Genomic DNA, 18631 nt, shown 5'->3' with positions numbered 1-18631 from the left:
ATAAAGTGATGGGATTCGTATCCCCAGTTTCAGGAGCCAAAGAGCCACCTTACGTGAGCACTGGTGTGACATGGGAGGATCCGTGGCCATCGAGCGTATCCTCTGAGGCAGTGTCCAGCCCCCGCTCCCTGCCTCTTCCTGCACCCCACTCACTCCTGAGCTTTTTCATTCAGATACGGAATATGCTAGAAAGTAAAGTGGAAAATGCAGATAATTTTTTAAGCTCACACAAGATTTCAAATACATTTTGGATTTATAACGAGCAGGCTCTGGCTATACTCCAGCAGACAATGCCCAGCTCATAGAGAATGCGCAGGGGACATTCATATTTAAAAGGACCAGGCCTTGGGGCACCTGGGGCGCTCAGTCAGGTAAGGGTTAGACTCTTAGTTTCAGCTCAGGGCATGATCTCACAGTTCATGGGTTTGAGCCCTGCGTTGGGCTCTGTGCTGTCAGTGTGGAGCCTGCTTGGAATTCTTTCCCTCTCTCTGTGTTCCTCCCCCACTGACACTGCTTCTGTCTCTCTCAAAATAAATGAATGAACTTCAGAAAAATAAAATAAAATCATAAAAGGATCAGGCCTTGCTGGAGAAGCTTGATCTCATGCACACAGTGCAGGGACGCGTTGTCCTTGCTCCCGCATCAAATATCATTGGGCTCAGGGCACCTGGGGTGGCTCAGTCAGTTAAGCATCCGACTTTGGCTCAGGTCATGATCTCGTGGTCTGTGGGTTCAAGCCCCACATCAGGCTCTGTGCTGACAGCTCAGAGCCTGGAGCCTGCTTCAGATCCTATGTCTCCCTCTCTCTCTGCCCCTTCGCTGCTCATGCTCTGTCTCTTTCTCTCATAAATAAATAAACAGTAAAAAAATTATTTTTCAAATACCCTCAGGTTCTCGTGCTCTTGAACCCTGTGCTGGTGCCGGCAACACCACCCTTCTTTCCCAGCTACCCCTCCTTCTGTTAGGTGTGTGCAGAGGAGCACTGCATTCCCCACTCAGTCGGCCTTTTCTTGGGGGTACTGCTTTTATGTTTCGGGGAGGGGGAGATATTTTTTNCAGCATCTAGAGTTCTCTGATTTGCTCATTTTAGCCACTCTAAGAACCAATATATATATTTTTATTGAAATATTAGTATCATTTCAGTGTTTGAGTTGAACTTTTTATTTTCCTTTGTACCAAGCAACAGCCACCTTTGTTTTTATTTATTTTTAAACATTTATTTATATTTGAGACAGAGTGTGAGCAGGGGAGGGGCAGAGAGAGAGAGGGAGACAGAATCTGAAGCGGGTTCCAGCCTCCAAGCTGTCAACACAGATCCCGATGCGGGGCTTGAACCCACAAACCGTGAGGTCACAACCTGAGCTAAACTCGGACACTTAACTGACTGAGCCACCCAGGTACCCCGCCCGACTTTTGTTGTTTTTTTTTCTTCTTTTTTTTTTTTTTAATGTTTTTTATTTATTTCAAGGAGAGAGAGAGAGACCGCGTGAGCAGGGGAGGGTCAGAGAGAGAGGGAGACACAGACTGAAACAGGCTCCAGGCTCCGAGCTGGCAGTCAGCACAGAGCCCGACACGGGGCTCGAACCCACGAACCGCGAGATCATGACCTAAGCGAAAGTCGGACGCTTAACCGACTAAGCCACCCAGGCGCCCCTACCCTACTTTTGTTTTTAAATAGGTATAATTTACGTGTAACATTGTGTTTATTTCAGATTTAGCCATTTTAGTTATTTCTTATTAGTATTGTTTACTTTGAGAGAGTGTGCACGTGTGGACAGAGAGAGAGGGAGAGAGAGAATCCCAAGCAAACTCTGTGCTGTCAGCACAGAACTCCACACTGGTCTCCATCCCAACCAACCTTGAGACTGTGACCTGAGCTGGAATTAAGAGTTGGACGCCCAATGGACTGAGCCGCCCAGGCGCCCCAGATCTAGCCATTCTACAGTGTACAATTTGCCTGCGCTGTTTTCATGACTCAGATCGTTACGGTCACTAAGTCTGGATCGGGGAGCTTCCTCTCTGTTCCCAGAGTGGCCAGTCTAAGCCCCAAACACCTGGTGCTCAAGCGGCCTTCCTCTTCCCGGAGGAAACATAGGCTCTCGTCTTCCTCCCCATTCTGTTCCGCCACCTCAGCCCCACCCTCCCCCCCTCCCCTCTGCCTACGACCAAGTGCTTCTGCCCTGCCTGGCACCCGGAACATTTGCCCAGAACCCCGCAGCTTCATCTTCCTTCCCTCTCTCACTTCTGCTCTCTCTGTCTCCTCTGCTTAGAAACCGGAGTTGCCTGTCCTTTGTTCAGAAAGGCGTTTACTGTACGGGGTATCCTTGCCGGGCCACCAGCGCTCCCACGTGATGTCTGCGTCCCTGGCCCTGGGTTCAGCCTCTCGAGGAGGGACCCCGCATCTGCAGCTCCATCAGAGTTGCTCGGTGCCTGAGAAGCTGTGCCAGGCTCCATGCATCCTCCCCCGCCTTAGCTTCTTTCCAGCTCTTTCCCCGCAGTAGAGGGCTGGGAGAAATGACCCCATGGGTGAGCTGCTCCTCGCGGAGAACATGGGTTTTCAGGAGGGCCACAGGTCTTGCCACCTTCAAGCGACTTTTCTCTGGTCCTGGGACCTATGATCTGTCCCCACCCTAGTGGGTGGACCCACCTTGCCCCTGACCTGTGTCTGGACTCACCTGGTACCTGGCAGTCCCCATGGGAGAAGGCAGGGTACACAGATGTGTGAGCCCAACTTCCTCCCAGGCACATAGTCAGGAGACCTGGGGCCTGTCCTCCACCCGAGGCCGGGACAAGTTCCTGGGTAAATGGACGGTGCTGTGGATGACTTGCTGGCTCCCTTGGGACAGACGGGCCAGGTGAGCACGGGACGCTCGCAAATGCACACCTGGGTTTCCAGCGCTGGTGCTCTCCCTGCAGGTACATCCTGATTGACTGGCTGGTGGAGGTNTGCCACCATGAAGGACTTCACGAGCCTGTGCCTGCATCTGACTGTGGAGTGCGTGGACCGGTACCTGCGGAGGAGGCTCGTGCCCCGCTACAGGCTCCAGCTGCTGGGCATCGCCTGCATGGTCATCTGCACCCGGTACGGGGCCTCCGGGGCAGGGCCCGCGGGATGACACCACTGGGCTGGCCCTTTAGCGTCCCACCTTGTTAGATGAGGTCTTAAGTTCAGGGATCACCAACGCAGAGTAGGGCAGACCTGCCCTGTGGCGAGTGGGAGCCCAGAACGGGGCCTCACTCAGGCAGGTTCGTGCTGGGCCCCTCCTCCCCTGGCTCCAGAGGATTCCGTGACACCGAGGGAGGGGCCCGGTGGGCTGCCCCTGGGGTCCCGAGGTCGGGGACAGCTGGCTTCCCCGTGGTCCAGTTCTCAAGCCTGTGTCGCCAGAGACGTGCAGCTGGTGGGTGTCACGCCCCCAGCCAACCCAGACGAGCCCATTCCAACCACGCAGACAGGCACCTCCTTCTTACACAGCTGCCTGCGCTTCTGGCAGCTCTGACTTCAGATGGACCTGTCTTCCGTTTTACCTGCACATGCTGTCCCTTAGCCGGCACCTGTCAGCCCGCCTTTACCTTTGGAAGCAACGTGGACCGTGATTGCACCACACATCTTACGTGTCCTTGTTTCGCTAAACCAGACATCCCCGTGTGGCTGCCATTGCCCCTGGGCAGGGCTCTACAGACTGAGTGTCCCGGCCCATAGGCCTTGGGGCGTGAGAACAGGTGGCCATACGCGGTGGTGTGAACTCAAGAGACGCCGACTTTTCTTGCTTAGTTACCCAGAGACAAGGGGTCCAGGCTGATGCCGTTAGGGTAGTTTTCCTGTGTCACAGGGTCACGGAAAGCCCCAGGTCCCATCCTACTCTCAACCATCCTCCGCAGCCCCCGAGGCCACCACGACCACTGTGCAGCAAGCCTGGTCATGTGGCCGTGACGAGAACTGGAGTCGTGGTCTGCAGGCTACCAGCACGGCCTTGGGGCCGCGAGCAGGCTGCCGCATGCCACCGGCCCCTCCGGCATGCTCATGGGGCCCCGCATCCAGACCTCACCAGAGGTGGCTGAACAGAGAGGCCCTGCCTTCTCGTGTCTGAGCAGCATCATTACATCTTTGCAACCAGAGACCAAAATCCCAGACCACTGATGGGTCAGCAGCCAAGTGTTTTTTCAAAAGATCCTGGAGGAGATGCCCCACCCCTGCTCAAGGCAGTCCTGCCTTGGCCTCTGCCTGAGCGCCCCACCTGCCCGGCCCCCATGGGCCCTGCTCCGGCCTCATGCTTCGCACACCTGCCATCCCCACGTCTCCCATCCTCTTGCTCAGTTAAGCTGACAGCGAGTGGGCCGGCTGCAGCGGCCCCGGGACAGAGCAGCCATGGGCTGGGTCCTGCTCCTTTGGCGGGAGGCCCCTGGACCCGCGTGCCCCCTGCTCGCTGGCACTGTTGGAGAGAATAGGCTGGCGGGCTGCCTAGGGTCACCCAGGATTCCTGCAGCCAGACCCCGTGCTGAGCACGGACCTTCAGACAACCCCCAGCTCACCCGCCTTCTGGGTTTAAGCTCTTGTTTATGCTCGCTCCGTAGAAGCTGCTATAATCCTCAGGCCATTAAGAAGATCGACCGGGCACGTCATTCATTTGGGGTGCCTTTTATAGAAACACCCGCACGTCTGGCAGCCCGGCCACTCCCATTCCCCAGCCCTCATCCCTCCTCCTCCACAGACCCTTAGGCCAGGCCACACGACCTCTTCAGGTCCTCTCGCTCTGACCCCTCTGTCACTGGGGCCTCGTGTGACCGCTGCCTCCAAGGATAGTGGACTCCATGCTCAGACCCCTTCCTGACATTCTAGGTTCATCAGCAAAGAGATCCTGACAATCCGAGAGGCAGTGTGGCTCACGGACAACACGTACAAGTATGAGGACCTGGTGAGGATGATGGGAGAGATCATCTCTGCCCTGGAAGGGAAGATTCGAGTAAGTGGCCATTTGCTTTTTCCTTTTAAATCAGAGTGGAAGTCACAGGAGGGGACAGGAGGAACCAAGGGCTCCTCCATGGCATTGAAGTTTCCTGCTCTGGAAGGTCCTCTAGGACCCAGAGGGCAGGAGGCCAGTGTGAACGCTGGTGGGGCAAGCCGTGCCTGCGCGCCAAGACGCCACGTCCACCTCCCCGTCTCCTCAGGTCCCCACTGTGGTGGATTACAAGGACGTCCTGCTGACGCTGGTCCCTGCGGCCCCAAGAACCCAGCACCTCTGCAGCTTCCTGTGTGAGCTGTCCCTGCTGCACACCAGCCTGGCCGCCTACGCTCCAGCCCGTCTGGCCGCGGCCGCCCTGCTGCTCGCGCGGCTGACCCATGGACAGAGTAAGGAGCCCGCCCTCCCGCCCGCTGCTCAGCAGGGGCCACTCCAGGGACTGGGGGGTCCCGAAGGCCGGCGATGAGTCTCACATACAAGGGAAAGGGAGGGATTGGTCATCTTTCCTGGAAAAGGAAATGCCAGAGTGGACTAAAGCTGTTCGGTGGGGTGCGGTTAAGAGATGGTTCTGGCCTAAGTATTTCCCACACTGTTGACAGCGAGCGTGCAGGCGTTTTTAACGCTGAGCTCCAGAAAACCCCACACAGAACCACTGGGGTGGTGGGGCACGAGTGGGCATCAGAGCGCCCCCCATTCCTGCCCTCCTCTCCAGCGCAGCCCTGGTCCACGAGGTTGTGGGACGTCACTGGCTTCTCCTGTGAAGACCTCATACCCTGTGTCCTGAGCCTTCATCAGAAGTGGTGAGTCTGGGCACCCGGCTGGCTCCGTCAGTAGAGCACATGACTCGGGCTTGTGAGTTCAGGCCCCACGTTATGTGTGGAGCCTACTTAATTTTTAAAAAATTAAAAAAAAATTTTTTTTTTTAAAGCGGTGTCCATGAAAGGAAATGAGTCCGCCAGGCATCTGCCACAGAGGGTGTATCGTCAGGGATCAAGGGGGAATTGGCCCTCATGTGAGGGACACACACAGCTTCCCGCAGTGTGTTGCCTGTCTCGGAGTTGACATTTCAGAGGGTCAGGCCAGCCATGTTGCCTATGGCCACAGTGATAACACTTCAAACGCGTGCAGCAACTCCTCTCAGCCGGAGCCTCCCTCCACAGGGGCCGTCAGGCCAGCCACCTGCGCCCTGACCACGTTAGCGTGGGACACGGTGTCTCTTGCTCAGGAGTTGGCCAGCCGTGATGGCCCCATGCCTCGGCCCTGCTCCCTGTCCGCGCTGTTCCCACTTCTGGCACGTGCTTGTCTCCCCAAACCCAAGGCAACGTCCTCCTCCCTCTGCCAGGCCGTGCTCGCTGCCCTCTTGCTCGCATGCGGGGCCGGGGCGCTCCTGCTTTCTGCCTGTCCTCGGACACCTTCGGGATTCAAAACCTCTAGACCCCAACCTCTGACTTGAGCCCCAGATGCCCTGCCGCCTCGTCCGGGCCGGACCGCCTTTCCTCTCTGGCTGCTGCTCCCTCATAGGTTGCATTCACTTCTGGTCCCTGCACCCGAGCTCCAGCCGCGGGGAGCCTGTCAGCGTCTCCTGGGGCTGGCGTGTCCTTCCCCGGCTTCCCTCGTGCCGGCTCCTAGCTGATGGGCGGGGAGCACAGGTGAAGGTCGAAGAGGCAGCGTGCGTGTGTCTGACCCCGCTGCCGCTCACAGTAGGGCTGCAAACCGTCCTGACCTGATACTGGCTCCCTAAAGTTGTTGCTAGGCTACTCCCCTGCCTCCCCCCCACGTTTCTGAGTACCAAACCAGATACATTGGGAACATTTATTTACAAACTAAACCTTTTTAACCATGCAGCGCAGTTCAGAGCTGTGTGACCATCACTGTGTCAATTTTAGAACGTTGCACCCTCCTCCAGAGAAACCCTGCACTCGGCCCACGCTGCCCACCCCCCCGCAGCCCCTCCTCTGCTTCTGTCTCTGTGGATTTGCCTGTTCCACACATTTCAGACATTTCCCAGAAACGAAGTCCTACATCACGTGGCCCACCTGTCACCTGCATGGTTCCTCTAGAATCACATTATGCTGTGTGGATGACCACATGGGGGGCGTCTCCACCTTTTTTGCTGCTGTGAATAACACCACTGGGAGCAGAATTGCTGGGTCATGAGTGACCGCACACTCACCTGTTTGTGGAACTGTGGGGTGGCCATCTGCCTTCCGGTCACGCGACACTGCCGGCCCCAGAGCCCTGCACGGGCCCACTGACCCGCATGCGCCCCTCTGTTGGCAGCTTCCACGACGACGCCCCCAAGGACTACAGGCAAGTCTCTCTGACCGCCGTGAAGCAGCGATTCGAGGACAAGCGCTACGAAGAGATCAGCCAGGAAGAGGTGCCCCTGCCCCCCNCCCCACCCGTCTAACCCTGGCCTCGTTTCAGGTGCTGAGCTACGGCCAGCTGTGCGCGGCACTGGGTGTGAAGCAAGGCAGCCCTGAGCCCATGGCCTTCCTCAGCGCAGGGGACATTCACGCCTTCCTCAGCTCTCCGTCGGGAAGGAGGACCAAGCGGTGAGTGAGGCCCGCGTCTGCAACGGTGCGTGCAGCGTCGGCTCCCACGCGCTGGGCCTGGGCTCCCTGGTGACCCCTGCGGCGGCCTGAGTCCCCCTGCCTGCCGCTCCGTCTTCTCTGTGGGGCAGCCCTCTCTCTAGCTTTGACCTGGCTCCCGTTCAGGCAGGAAGGTCTGAGCTGGGTGGAGTTCAGGCTGTGGCCCCGCCACACGTCAGCCCTGTGCCGGCCACCCTGTCCAGCAGCACTGCTGTAACTCTCAGCCCCGCAGCTGCTGTTCGGTTACTGTCCTCGGCACTTCCCCAGCTCCCCCATCTCCACCTTCGTCTCCTGCGTGTACGTGCGTGTCCCCCGTGTCCATGTCCTGGCTGTACACCTGGGATAAGTTACCTTCCCCGCCCGAGGAACTCCTGTCTGTCCTGCGAAGTCCAGCCGCGCACACCGTCACCGTGCTGCCGGCCCCGCCTCTCTGACCCTTTGCCGCGAGCTTCCTGCGGGCAGGCAGCACGGGAGCTGTGTTGTCCAGGGCGGGCCTCCCACCCTGCACCGCGGCCGTGACCGTGACCAGCACCTGGCTCTCCCCCCTTGCAGGAAGCGGGAGAACAGCCTCCAGGAGGACAGGGGCAGCTTCGTCACCACGCCCACTGCGGAGCTGTCCAGCCAGGAGGAGGTGCTGCTGGGCAGCTTCCTGGACTGGAGCCTGGACTCCTGCTCTGGCTACGAGGGCGACCAGGAGAGCGAAGGCGAGAAGGATGGTGACGGTGAGTGCCTCGGGCTCCAGGGCCGGGGGTCTCACGCCAGGCCCCCTTCTCACCCGCAGGAGCGCGTCCGCACACAGGCAGGCAGAGCCCCGAGAACAGCATAGAGGGTCCCAGCCCCTGGGGAGGAGAGATGACCTGTGTCCAGCCCCAGCCAGGCCAGTGTTGACCTCACCATGGCAGGGGACGAGGAAGACACCTTGCCTGGAATCCACAAGACGATCCTTCTACAACATTGTGTGACATGTGACAGCCACTGCCCTTTTGGCCTCTGTGCCTTGGACAGATCTCCAGGGCCACCTGTGGGAGGCTCTGGCCCTGTGTTATTGGACAGCTGAACACACAGAACCCCAGGTCTAGCAGTTTCTGCCAAGTCTCCCTGATTGCTTGCTTTTGTGTCCACTTGGGGATTAAGTAGATTATAGATGATCAGTTTATTGTCACTTCCCACCGTCCCCCAAGTCACATTGAGAGCCATCCTCCATCTCCCACCCAAAGGAGACAGCAGTACAGAGGGCTGTCCAGCGAGGTTCAGACACGGGCCCCTGGGGGTCCTGACTGGCCAGGGGGTACCCAGTGCTCAGACAGCGGCCTGACCTCTCACCCCACATCTCCCACAGTGACGGCGCCCAGCGGCATCCTCGACGTCACCGTGGTCTATCTAAACCCAGAACAGCACTGCTGCCAGGAATCGAGCGATGAGGAGGCCTGCCCGGAGGACGGTGGACGCCGGGGTGTGCGCACCTACGCCCCGGGTACCCAGACGCCTCCGAGCCCCGGGCCCCCGCCTCTGCTCCGCGGCCGGAGGGAGCCGGGCAAGGACAGCGTGACCTCAGGGTACTCCTCCATCTGCAGCGCGAGTCCCACAGACTTGGTGGACGGTGTCTCGGGGCCCCCCCCCCGATCTACCTCAGTGCCGTCCCCGGGCAGTGACTCAGGCACACAGCCTTGCCGCCATCATGCCAAGAAGCCGTGTTTACAGTGTCACTCTCCAGGCCTCCCGGAGAGCAGCACCCTGCAGCAGCAGGTGAAGAGGAAAAGTCTGTCTGCCCACAGCAAGCACGAGGAGGAGGAGAGGGGTCTGAGCGCGGCTCGCTGAGGCTGTGGGTGCCCGCGCCTGCCGTGGGGAACGTTTGCTGGGGGCGTGCTGCTGCTGCACCGCGGGGCCTGGGGGCTCCAGAGGCGGCTGCCGCGTGCACCCCAGTGGCTCTCACACAGGGAACCGAGAGAACTCGGGACACCAAGTGGCCTTCTCCGGAGCAGCCCCGCGCGAGCCGTCAGGACGTCCAAGTCCGAACAGAAACTCAGTTCTTCCCTTTGGAAAGTTCAGCCTCAAAGTACTCCTGCCACGCCCTGTGAAGTCCCTGTCCCTGTCCCCTGTCGTGTCTGTCCTCCTCTCTCTGGGGAGCTTGAGCCCCCGGCCCGCCTCTCCCCAGCCCCACTGAGCCGCATCCCGGGAACCAGCGGCTTTCACAGCCGAGAACACGTGCGAGCAGGAGGCCTGGCGCAGCTCACCCCCACGTCTGAGGGGTTTGGTGAGCGGAGCCCGCCTGCCTGAGCGCACACACCACCGTCCTCGCATCCGCCTCGGCTCCCTTCCTCGCTGGGTGGCAGGGCCCCTGCTGAGGGGGGCGTGCACGAGACCACCAGCTGGGCAGCCCTGAGTCTTTTCGGGCCAGGGCCTTGAAGCTGTCAGCCCTAACCTCCCTGCCTGCCATCCTTTCACCTCCTTTTAGAGAAACCTCTCTTCCCCCGGAGTGATTTGTCTGCCCCCGGTGGGTGGTGTCCATATGAATACCTCTCTCTGCACTGAATTTCTAGGCCATTTCTTTTCCTGTCTTTATTTCCATCCATTTTTCTAAGATGGAAATAAAAGAAAAATTAGAAGATATTAAATTTAAAAAAGAGATTCCTAATTTTATTTAGGCTCAAGTTAAAAAAAGGAACATCTGACTCAGATCCCTCAGTGCTATCCTGACACTCTTGAGGTGAAAAGAATTTTCCCAGAGAAGTTGGACAAAAAAAATAATTAAATGTTATTTGTAACTCTGAGGTGCCACGATGCAGAAGAGCGAGATTCAGAGGACCTGTCCCTACCTGTTGGGTGAGGGTGGGTCTGCTGTGGTACCTGAGGCTCCCCAAGCCCCCCACCTCCTGGGTGCAGCAGCCACAGCACCAGAGGGATCTGCTGGAGCCTGACCCTGGCCGCCTCCCAACGGGGTTGGCCACTGAGACGCGTGCCCTGCAGCGATAGCTTTTGTTTTTTCTCAAAACGTCAGAAAGGAACCACTGGGCCAGGAGCGTCCCCCAAGTGCTTCTGAAGCAGAACTACGGCACACAGGGAAGCTGACTCGGTGCTTGGTGTGCGTGTGTGCGTGCGTGCGTCCCCATGGGAGCTGTCTTCTTGCTACTGTAAGAACTCTGACCGCGCTGGGTGGGGCGTGGTTGGAATGCGGGGACCCTGCCATTGGGACTGCAGACCTTTCCTGTCGACTGTGCCCCTGGGCGTGTGTGAGCCTCGGCTTCCTCATGTGGAAGCTGGGGCAGGAGTACCTACCTCACAGGGGTGTTGTGAGGATTAAACGTGATAAGGACGGTGGCAGCCTCGTGATGTGCGTGTCTGACTGCGTACCACCTTGTCTACGGCCTGTCGTCAAGACACAGCCCTGGATAGACCCACTTCCCTGCCTTCTCCCAGCCCGCACCCGTAGAAGGCCCCTACCCCGGCGGGACCTGATGCCACCCGCCCCTGCCGACGTGAGCCTTTTACTCTTCTTTCTTACCTCGCAGACTCTCCTTTGACAGGAGCGCTGGCCGCCTCCCCTGACCAGGCACGCAACGGGCCGCTGCCAGTGGAAGGCCCGCCCTGGGCTCCCACCCTTTCCGGCTCCCCTCCTGCAGCACCTCCCTATTCCAACTGCGAATGGGGTACCGCTCCAGCTTTAAGCAATCCTCCTCTCCCGGCGTGTCGTCTCTCCAGCTCCCTGAGATTTCTCAGCCTCTGCAGGGCTCGCTTGCCTACTTCTTACTTCCACTTACATTGGCCCTGCTATCTTCACCACCCCTCCCAGCTAGCATCTACCCCCTCCCCCAAACACCCAGCTGTCCCAAGTCACCGGGGGGCCTCCATTCTGGAACAGCTTCTCCCAGCTTTTTTTTTTCTTAATTTATTTAACGTTTATTTAATTATTTATTTTTTTTTAATATATTTTTATTTATTTCTAGGAGAGAGAGAGACAGCATGAGCAGGGGAGGGTCAGAGAGAGAGGGAGACACAGACTCTGAAATAGGCTCCAGGCTCCGAGCTGGCAGTCAGCACAGAGCCCGACGCGGGGCTCGAACCCGCGAACCGTGAGATCATGACCTAAGCGAAAGTCGGACGCTTAACCGACTAAGCCACCCAGGCGCCCCAACGTTTATTGATTTTTGAGAGACAGAGCGAGCATGAGCAGGGAGGGGCAAAGAGAGAGGGAGACACAAAATCTGAAGCAGGCTCCAGGCTCTGAGCCATCAGCACAGAGCCTGATGCGAGGCTCGAACTCACGGACAGCGAGGTCATGACTTGACCTGAAGTCGGACGCTTGCTTAACCGGCTGAGCCACCCAGGTGTCCCAGCTTCTTGCTTCTGTGCCGCCTGAAGCTCCACTCCTCCACCCCTCTGGATTCTAGCTCCCCTTACACCACCCATCCTTCACCTGTCCCTGCCTAAACGCACGTGCGCCACCTTGGACCTTGCCCAGACCCGTTGTTCACTGGCCACAGTCCAGGCTCTCTGACTTTCATGTGCCTACGCTCAGGTGCCTACCTGATGCCACCTCCTAATGTTACATTACCAGCATGTCCGAAAGTGAACACTTCCTCCTCCACGCGTCATCCTCACCTCTAGTGACTGTTACCCGGTAAACTACTGGGCCCCTCCACGTCCGCTGCCCTGTGCTGGGTGGCCCGGGGCCCGCAAGGGAGCTCGGCCCTGCTTTAGGGCGCCTTCAAAGGGGCAAAGTCAACCGTAAGCGATCACAGGTACCACCGTCCGTCTACACGGCCATTCAAATCAGAACACGGCGCATCACATGAGGACCCTCGGCAGCCTCGGGGCCCAGCGCCGAACCCGAAAGGCTGCCCGCCCCGCAGGGCGGGGGCTCGGGGGCGGGGCTTGCGCCCTGGGCTCGGGACTGGGCAGCCCGGCCGGAAGGGGGCGGTCTTCTAGCCCGGAAAGGCCCGGACTTCCCGGAGGCGGCAAATCCGGAGGAGCCGCCGCCGCCTCCATGCTGCCCGCGGACTGCTCGCGCCGGTGAGACCCGCGCCCTGGGAGGGAGCGGGGCGGGAGGGAGCGCGGCGCAGGCCCGCCGGGGTGCTGAGCCGCCGGTGCGCCCCTCCCAGGCTGGTGGCCGAGCTGCGGGACGCCCTGGACGCCTGCGCCGAGCGGCAGCGGCAGCTGGAGCGGAGCCTGCGAGCCTCCCGCCGGCTGCTCCGGACCTGGTAGGCGGACCTCGCGACCACACGGCCAGCCCTCCGCCGGGTCTTGGGAACCCCCTTAGGAGCCCTCCGGACCGGGGGACTGCTGCGAAGCCAGGCGGCCCCTTGGGTTCCGTTGCGTCTGGGCCCTGCCCCTTGGCCGTGTCACGACTGTGCTGTGACTTCGCAGGGAACCAGCCGAGACCCCGGCTCCGCAGCCAACCCCAGGGCCAGACACCAGTGAAGAGGCCCCGTCTGCGGGTAAACTTCCAGCACCCGCCTTCCCTTGGCGCCGCCCCTGCTCTGTTTTCCCGACAGCCAGTGGCGAGTGACTGCTGCACGGGTCTTTGGTTTTTGCAGGATGCACATCCAGCCCTCAAGACCTCAAGGAGCTGGAGCTTCTGACGCAGGCACTGGAGAAGGCTGTACGGGTGAGAAAAGGCATCTCTAAGGCTGGAGAAAGACCCAAGGCCCGTGGCCTGAAGCCTGGGTCCACTGTGGCTTCTGCCCCGTCCCGGGCCGCAGGCCAGGCTGGCTGTGGAGTCTCAGAGACAAAACCCCCCAAGGCCATCCAGCAGAATGTGGCGCCTGCCAGGGGCCTCCCTGAGTGCAGGCCTCTGTCAGTGGGGGATCCCACCCGTATGGGGAGAGGAGCCCGAGCCACCAAGCCTGAACCAGGCCTCAGGGACCAACAGATACCCCCATCGGCTGCTCTTCAGGTCCCAGAAGCTTTCACGCTGAAGGAAAAGGGGTAGGTTTCCCAGAATCCTCTTGGAGGAACTGTTGTCTCCATCTGATCAGACTCTGGCCAGCAGCAGGAGTCTGGGATGCGGGGTGACAGGGAGGACAGGGCATTGAGCCGATGCGGGGCAGGGGAGCCCCCAGGGTGCCATCCCATGAGACCCTCGTCCCGAAGCAGAATACAACACCGCTGGGGCCTGTGCACTAACCCTTCGCCTCATCCACACAGCCCAGGGGCTCCACATGGGCTCTGGAGGGTGTGGGCTCTGCCCCTGGTGGCCTCTCTTCTCTCTGCCAGGGCGGACGTGGACACCGCTAGCTCCCACAGCCACTCGGGAAACCCCGTTCAGGGCATGGGGGGGCGGGGGCAGCCCCCAGGGTGTGGCTTCTCTGAGTGCTGGCTCCCCTGACAGCATCCTGCTGCAGCTACCCATGGCCTACAGGAAAGCGGCTTCCCGGAACTCCCGGTAAGGCTGAGTNAGTGTGGACAGCAGGGAGGCGGAGGCTTCCCACCATGTGGGCCACGTCGATGAGACTTTTCCAGCAGGCCCCTCTGCTTTGTCAGCTGGGGGGGACACTTTCTGTAATAAGAGGGTCTGCCTAGCTAGGCCCGCCGACGTCCCTAGACTCCTTGGGCTTTGGGGCTGAGAGGCCCTGAGTCCCCATCCGTCTTCGCTGTGGGGCTGAGGATGACAGTACCAGCTTCGTACAGGTGCTGGAAGAGTTGGACAAGGTTGCGCCTTTCAAGTGTGTGCTGTGCTTGCACCCAGAGTTCTTCATCGTTGTCCCGGGAAGTCCCCGGTACCCGTCGCCGCCAGCCCCCCTCCCCTTCTTCCTTGAACTCTCTCCTGGTATTTCCCAGAGCGCATCAGCTCTGTCCCCTCTTCCTGGACAGTGTCCTCTCCGTTTCCCAAGGCCTCCGGAGGCCCCTCCTGGCTTTCAGCAGAGCCAGACACCCCTAACTGGGGCCCCTCCGTGCCTCCTGAGACCTAGCCCAGCTAAATGGCTTAACTGTGTCCCTCTCTGGTTCCCGGGTGTCTGCGTGTACATCCCAGCCTGTGGGCCCAGCTCAGCTCTACACAGACCGGGGACTCCGTGGATGCCGCTACGAACGCCAAAACCCAGTTCCTCCAGAAAATGCAGATGACTGTATTCTTCCTGGGCTTGTGGGAACCCCCAGGGTGGGGGCGGCGGGTGGTCCTGGCTCTGAGCCTGGTGAGTTTAAGGATCCTCTCCAGGAAGGGCCAGAGCCTTTCTGGGGTCCTGTCCTTGGTGGGAGGGGAGGGGGGAAACGTGGCCACCGAGCAGCTTCCCTGACCCTCATCAGTCAGGCGGGCCCGGCTCTGGGCTCAGCGCTGCGGAGGTGGACGCCGAGGTGAGGCTCCTGCGCAAGGCCTGTTCGCTGCTGAGACAGCGGATGGAGGAAGCACTCTCGGCAGGTCAGCGGACCCTGCTGCGTGCCTTGGGCCAGGGAGGGCTCGGGGCTGGCACGGACCTCACCTCCCCTCCCTTGACTGTTGCGTAGAGCCTGCTGACCGCATGCAGGAGTACCGCTGCCTGCTGACCCTGGAGGGGCTGCAGGCCATCACAGAGCAGTGTCTCCACAGGCTGCAGGAGCTCCGTGCAGGTGNGGGGAGCCCCCCCCCCTGCCCCCCACGCCTCAACACGCGCTAAAGTCTTGTCAGCGGTCAACGGCCTCGAGCCAAACAGCAGCATTAAGCGCTGCCCAGGAGCAGGGCCACTCAGGGCAGGTCCTTCCCGGGGCCCCCACTGAACTGTCCCGCAGGGCCAGCCGGAACTGCCCCCTGGCCTCCCCTGACTCAGCCCCGGCGCTGCAGACAGTCAGCTTACTTTTCCAGTCACCGAGGGTGACACGTGAGAAGCAGAGACATACCAGCCACCGACTTGCCTAGTGTCATAAGAATTGGTTTTTCACAGGTAACAGGGCTTCGTCCAGGAGGCAAAGGGAGACTCCGCACCCCCCCTAGAGGCTAATGGGAAGGAGGTCCCTGGCTGCCGCCCATGAGTCCACACCCCCTTGTCCTCACAGCGGTGGTGGGACAGCAGCTGGGGCCGTGGCCTGAGGGGAGACGTCCCGGAGCCTCGCTGCCCTGTGGAGGAGGAACAGACCCCGTCTGGAGCCGCCAGCTTCTTCTCTACTCCAGCACCCAGGAGCTGCAGACCCTGGAGGCCCTCAGGCTGCGGGTGGCCATGCTAGACCAGCAGATTCACCTGGAAAAGGTACTTCCGGAGTAGGGGCGTGGAGCCTGGGTGACAGGGGAGCCGTGAGCCCATCGAGAAGGTGGAGCTCTGGGCTTGTGTACATGCTGACACAGCACTGGCCCAGGGGCAGAGCTTGGGGNGAGACCTTGGCTCTTCCTTACCCCCCAGGTCCTGATGGCGGAGCTCCTCCCCCTGTTGAGCACACAGGAGCCTCAGGGCCCACGCTGGCTGGCGCTCTGCCGAGCTGCGCATAGCCTGCTCTGCGAGGGAGGGGAGCGCTTCCTCACCATCCTTCAAGATGAACCTGCCGACTGAACCTTTCCCGCGGCTGGCCGCCCTCCCCCAGCCCCATTCCCAGGCCTCCGGAGCCTGGCATGAGGGTGACCTCGTTCGGACACTGAGATTATTGGGAGAGCGCCCCCCGCCTCCCACTAGTTATCAGGGACTGATGGGAGTTTTAATGCAGAGATGGCTGTCCCCATGCTAGGAACCCTGAGGACGGCCCCCCGGTCCTTCCTGAGGACCCCAGGGCTCTTCTCACAGCAGCTAAAGCGAGTGGTCAGGCCTCGGCTGGCCTTGGCCTTCTGCAGGCTCAGAGACCAGGGGTGCCTGCCGGGGCTTTTCGTAGCTACCTCTGCTGCTTCTCACTGTAGGCTTACAAGCCGCTCGTGTGACATGAACGCTCCTTTAGAAAATGTGTATGTTGAACTCACACTAAGAGGGGACTTGGTGTGTGTTTTTTTCTCTGTGTTTTTGCTCGCGTCAAGTGTACTCACTGAGCACACCCCTTCCCTTCTGCACCGAAGGGAGGGAAAGGCCACGGAAAGCGAGCAGGACTGGGGACTTCTCACAAGCATTGGCCCAGCACACCTGAAACCCCTCCCTCCAGTCGCCTGGGCTCTACTGGGCCCGGTGGAAAACACAAAAGCCACAAGCCTGTATCACAGTGGCTGGGCCCCCGACACTGAGTCGGCACCAGGGAACCGGCTCCTCACCTACTCCGCTGTCCCCTCCGCCAAGATTCCTGCTTCCCCTGCTGAAGGAATCCTTGCTTTGTGGAAGGCAAAACAACAAGGTCAAGGGCACGGGCTCTGGGTTTATACCCGTCATAGGATTGGACTTACACTTGATTGCTGCTGTGGGACTTTTAGCAAGATTCTCAGGGGCCCAGTGTTGTCCTCACTGTCATCCTGGGGTTAGTTGCTGGGGGAGGTAATCGAAGAGACGTGACCACCCNGGGTCTAGTGTTTAACCCTTTACTGATGGCGCCTGGGTGGCTCAGTCAGTTGAGCATCTTGGTTCAGGTCATGATCTCATCGTTTGTGAGTTCAAGCCCAGCATCGGGCTCTCTGCTGTCAGTGCGGAGCCCTCTTTGGCACCTCTGTCCCCCTCTCCGCACCTCCCCTGCTCGTCTTCCCTGACTCACCAAAATAAACATATATATTAAAAAAAAAAAAAAACCCTTTACTGAGCACCTATGCAGACCCAGCACAATCCTCAGAGCTGGGGCATTGGCCCTTGGTGTGGACAGTGATGAGCAACAGGCAGTAAAACCTGCCTCTGCCCCAGGGGGACCCAGACCCGGGAGCCAGGTAACCCCTGGAGAAGGCGCCGTCTCCTGAGAGCCGATGAGGTGTTGCAGGTGCGGGGATGGACTGAGTGATGAAGGAGCCTGGAGACGGCTCCGCCCCCGCAGGACGACCTTGTAAACCCCCACAATCCCACAGGCAGAAATCTTGACCATGGAATCCCAGGTTTTGTGGGCTGCTGGGGACCAGGTGACAGACCAAAGTAGGAAACCTAAAACACTCCTCTTACTGAGGGCCCTCTAGGGAGTGGAACAGCAACGTGCACTGCCCAGGGCAGGAAAAGAGTAGGGAAAGCCGGGATCCTGGGGACAGTGACCTTCTCCAGGCCACTCCGTCGCTGTCTCCAGAGCTCATGCCCAGTTCCTCTGATCTTGAGGAACCCTTCATTTCCAGGCTGAGTCCCACTGCCACCCTGTCACTAGCCACCCCAAAATCAGTTTCCATAACCAGTATAATCCACCAGTTTACATAATTGCGACACTGCCTCACGGAGACATTATGGGGTTGGGACAGAGCAAACCCACAGTTGTTGAAACTATGCTTGAGAATTTTGAGAAGGGGTTTTCGGGAGACTATGGAATTAAGATGACCCTCAGCAAATTATGTGGGTTGGAATGGCCCACTCTTGGGGTAGGGTGGCCCTTGGAGGGAACCAGGGGAAGTCTCAGAAACCCAGCGGATATGTAGAAGAACCGTGTGGAAAAGACCTCATAGGGCTAGCTGGAATAGACTCAGATTGAGGGGGACCTTTGCTGCATGAGGGCAGGGGTGCAGTCCACCTTGATCCCTGGCCAGGCCCAGATGGGTGCCCAAAGGTTGCGGACTCGATGACCCGCCTATCAGGACCAGTCCTGGTGATGTCTTTGTGGAGAGCTGCCCGCACCTGGGCAGGGAGGTGACCCCTGCAGCATCTGGGAGAGTGAGAGCAAAGGTCTGGGTAGGCGCCCCCTCTAGACTGCACCCGCCCACCCTGATTCAACCAACGCCAAGCCAGGAGGTGGCAGCGAACTCCTCTCTCCGCGTCCCCGGTGGCGTCACCGCATCCCGGGCCAATCCGCACTGACGTGGCGGTCGAGGACGGGAGTGGGGTCTGCGCGGGCTCCCACACCCACCCAGAGCGNGGGGACGCAGGGCGCAGGAAGGCCATGGACTTGGCTAGGCCGCCTCCGGGGGCTTGAGGCATGGCGTGCCTTGCTCCCCTCCCCCTGCTGTCTCTCCTCACTGCTGGAAGCCCCGCTCCGCATAATAGAAGCTCAATAAATGTTTGTGCCATGTGTGAACCCGTTGTGGCTTGCAAAGGTCTGGAAGGCGACAGCAGGTCCTGGGCGAGGCCGGGCGGGCGTGTTAGATCAGTT

The 18631-nt window shown here is 59.7% G+C and overlaps 2 protein-coding genes across 2 annotated transcripts in view; both read left to right on the top strand.

Annotated features, from left to right (window-relative positions):
• The window catches only part of CCNF (cyclin F), a 23231-nt gene extending 12911 nt beyond the window's left edge, over nt 1–10320 (top strand). The window contains 9 exon segments of the mRNA XM_077762777.1: nt 2917–2947; nt 2949–3082; nt 4838–4961; nt 5167–5347; nt 5671–5758; nt 7239–7338; nt 7386–7513; nt 8102–8271; nt 8889–10320. Coding sequence (XP_077618903.1) covers nt 2917–2947; nt 2949–3082; nt 4838–4961; nt 5167–5347; nt 5671–5758; nt 7239–7338; nt 7386–7513; nt 8102–8271; nt 8889–9367 — 1435 coding nt within the window. The 3' untranslated portion in view covers nt 9368–10320.
• A 2195-nt stretch (nt 10321–12515) lies between these two features.
• Nucleotides 12516–16405, top strand: TEDC2 (tubulin epsilon and delta complex 2). Its single transcript, XM_077762613.1, has 10 exons — nt 12516–12559; nt 12649–12747; nt 12914–12984; nt 13084–13474; nt 13878–13931; nt 14520–14613; nt 14792–14903; nt 14990–15091; nt 15515–15705; nt 15856–16405. Exons 1-10 carry the CDS (start codon nt 12534–12536, stop codon nt 16000–16002), a joined length of 1287 nt encoding a protein of 428 aa, XP_077618739.1. The 5' UTR covers nt 12516–12533; the 3' UTR covers nt 16003–16405.
• Nucleotides 16406–18631: the final 2226 nt, after the last annotated feature.

The sequence above is a fragment of the Crocuta crocuta genome, unplaced genomic scaffold, assembly GCF_008692635.1.
Source record: "Crocuta crocuta isolate KB4526 unplaced genomic scaffold, BGI_CrCroc_1.0 scaffold234, whole genome shotgun sequence".
In the NCBI taxonomy this organism is placed as follows: domain Eukaryota; kingdom Metazoa; phylum Chordata; class Mammalia; order Carnivora; family Hyaenidae; genus Crocuta; species Crocuta crocuta.
Note: the sequence above shows the minus strand (reverse complement) of the source record. Positions and strands in the feature narration are given on the sequence as shown.

What these genes read in the sequence shown, in the direction of transcription:
- TEDC2 (XM_077762613.1), top strand. Translation starts at nt 12,534, where the DNA reads ATGCTGCCCGCGGACTGCTCGCGCCG. An exon ending in CGCCGGCTGCTCCGGACCTG is followed by an intron (nt 12,748 to 12,913) that starts GTAGGCGGACCT and finishes GTGACTTCGCAG; the next exon opens with GGAACCAGCCGAGACCCCGG. An exon ending in TTCACGCTGAAGGAAAAGGG is followed by an intron (nt 13,475 to 13,877) that starts GTAGGTTTCCCA and finishes CTCCCCTGACAG; the next exon opens with CATCCTGCTGCAGCTACCCA.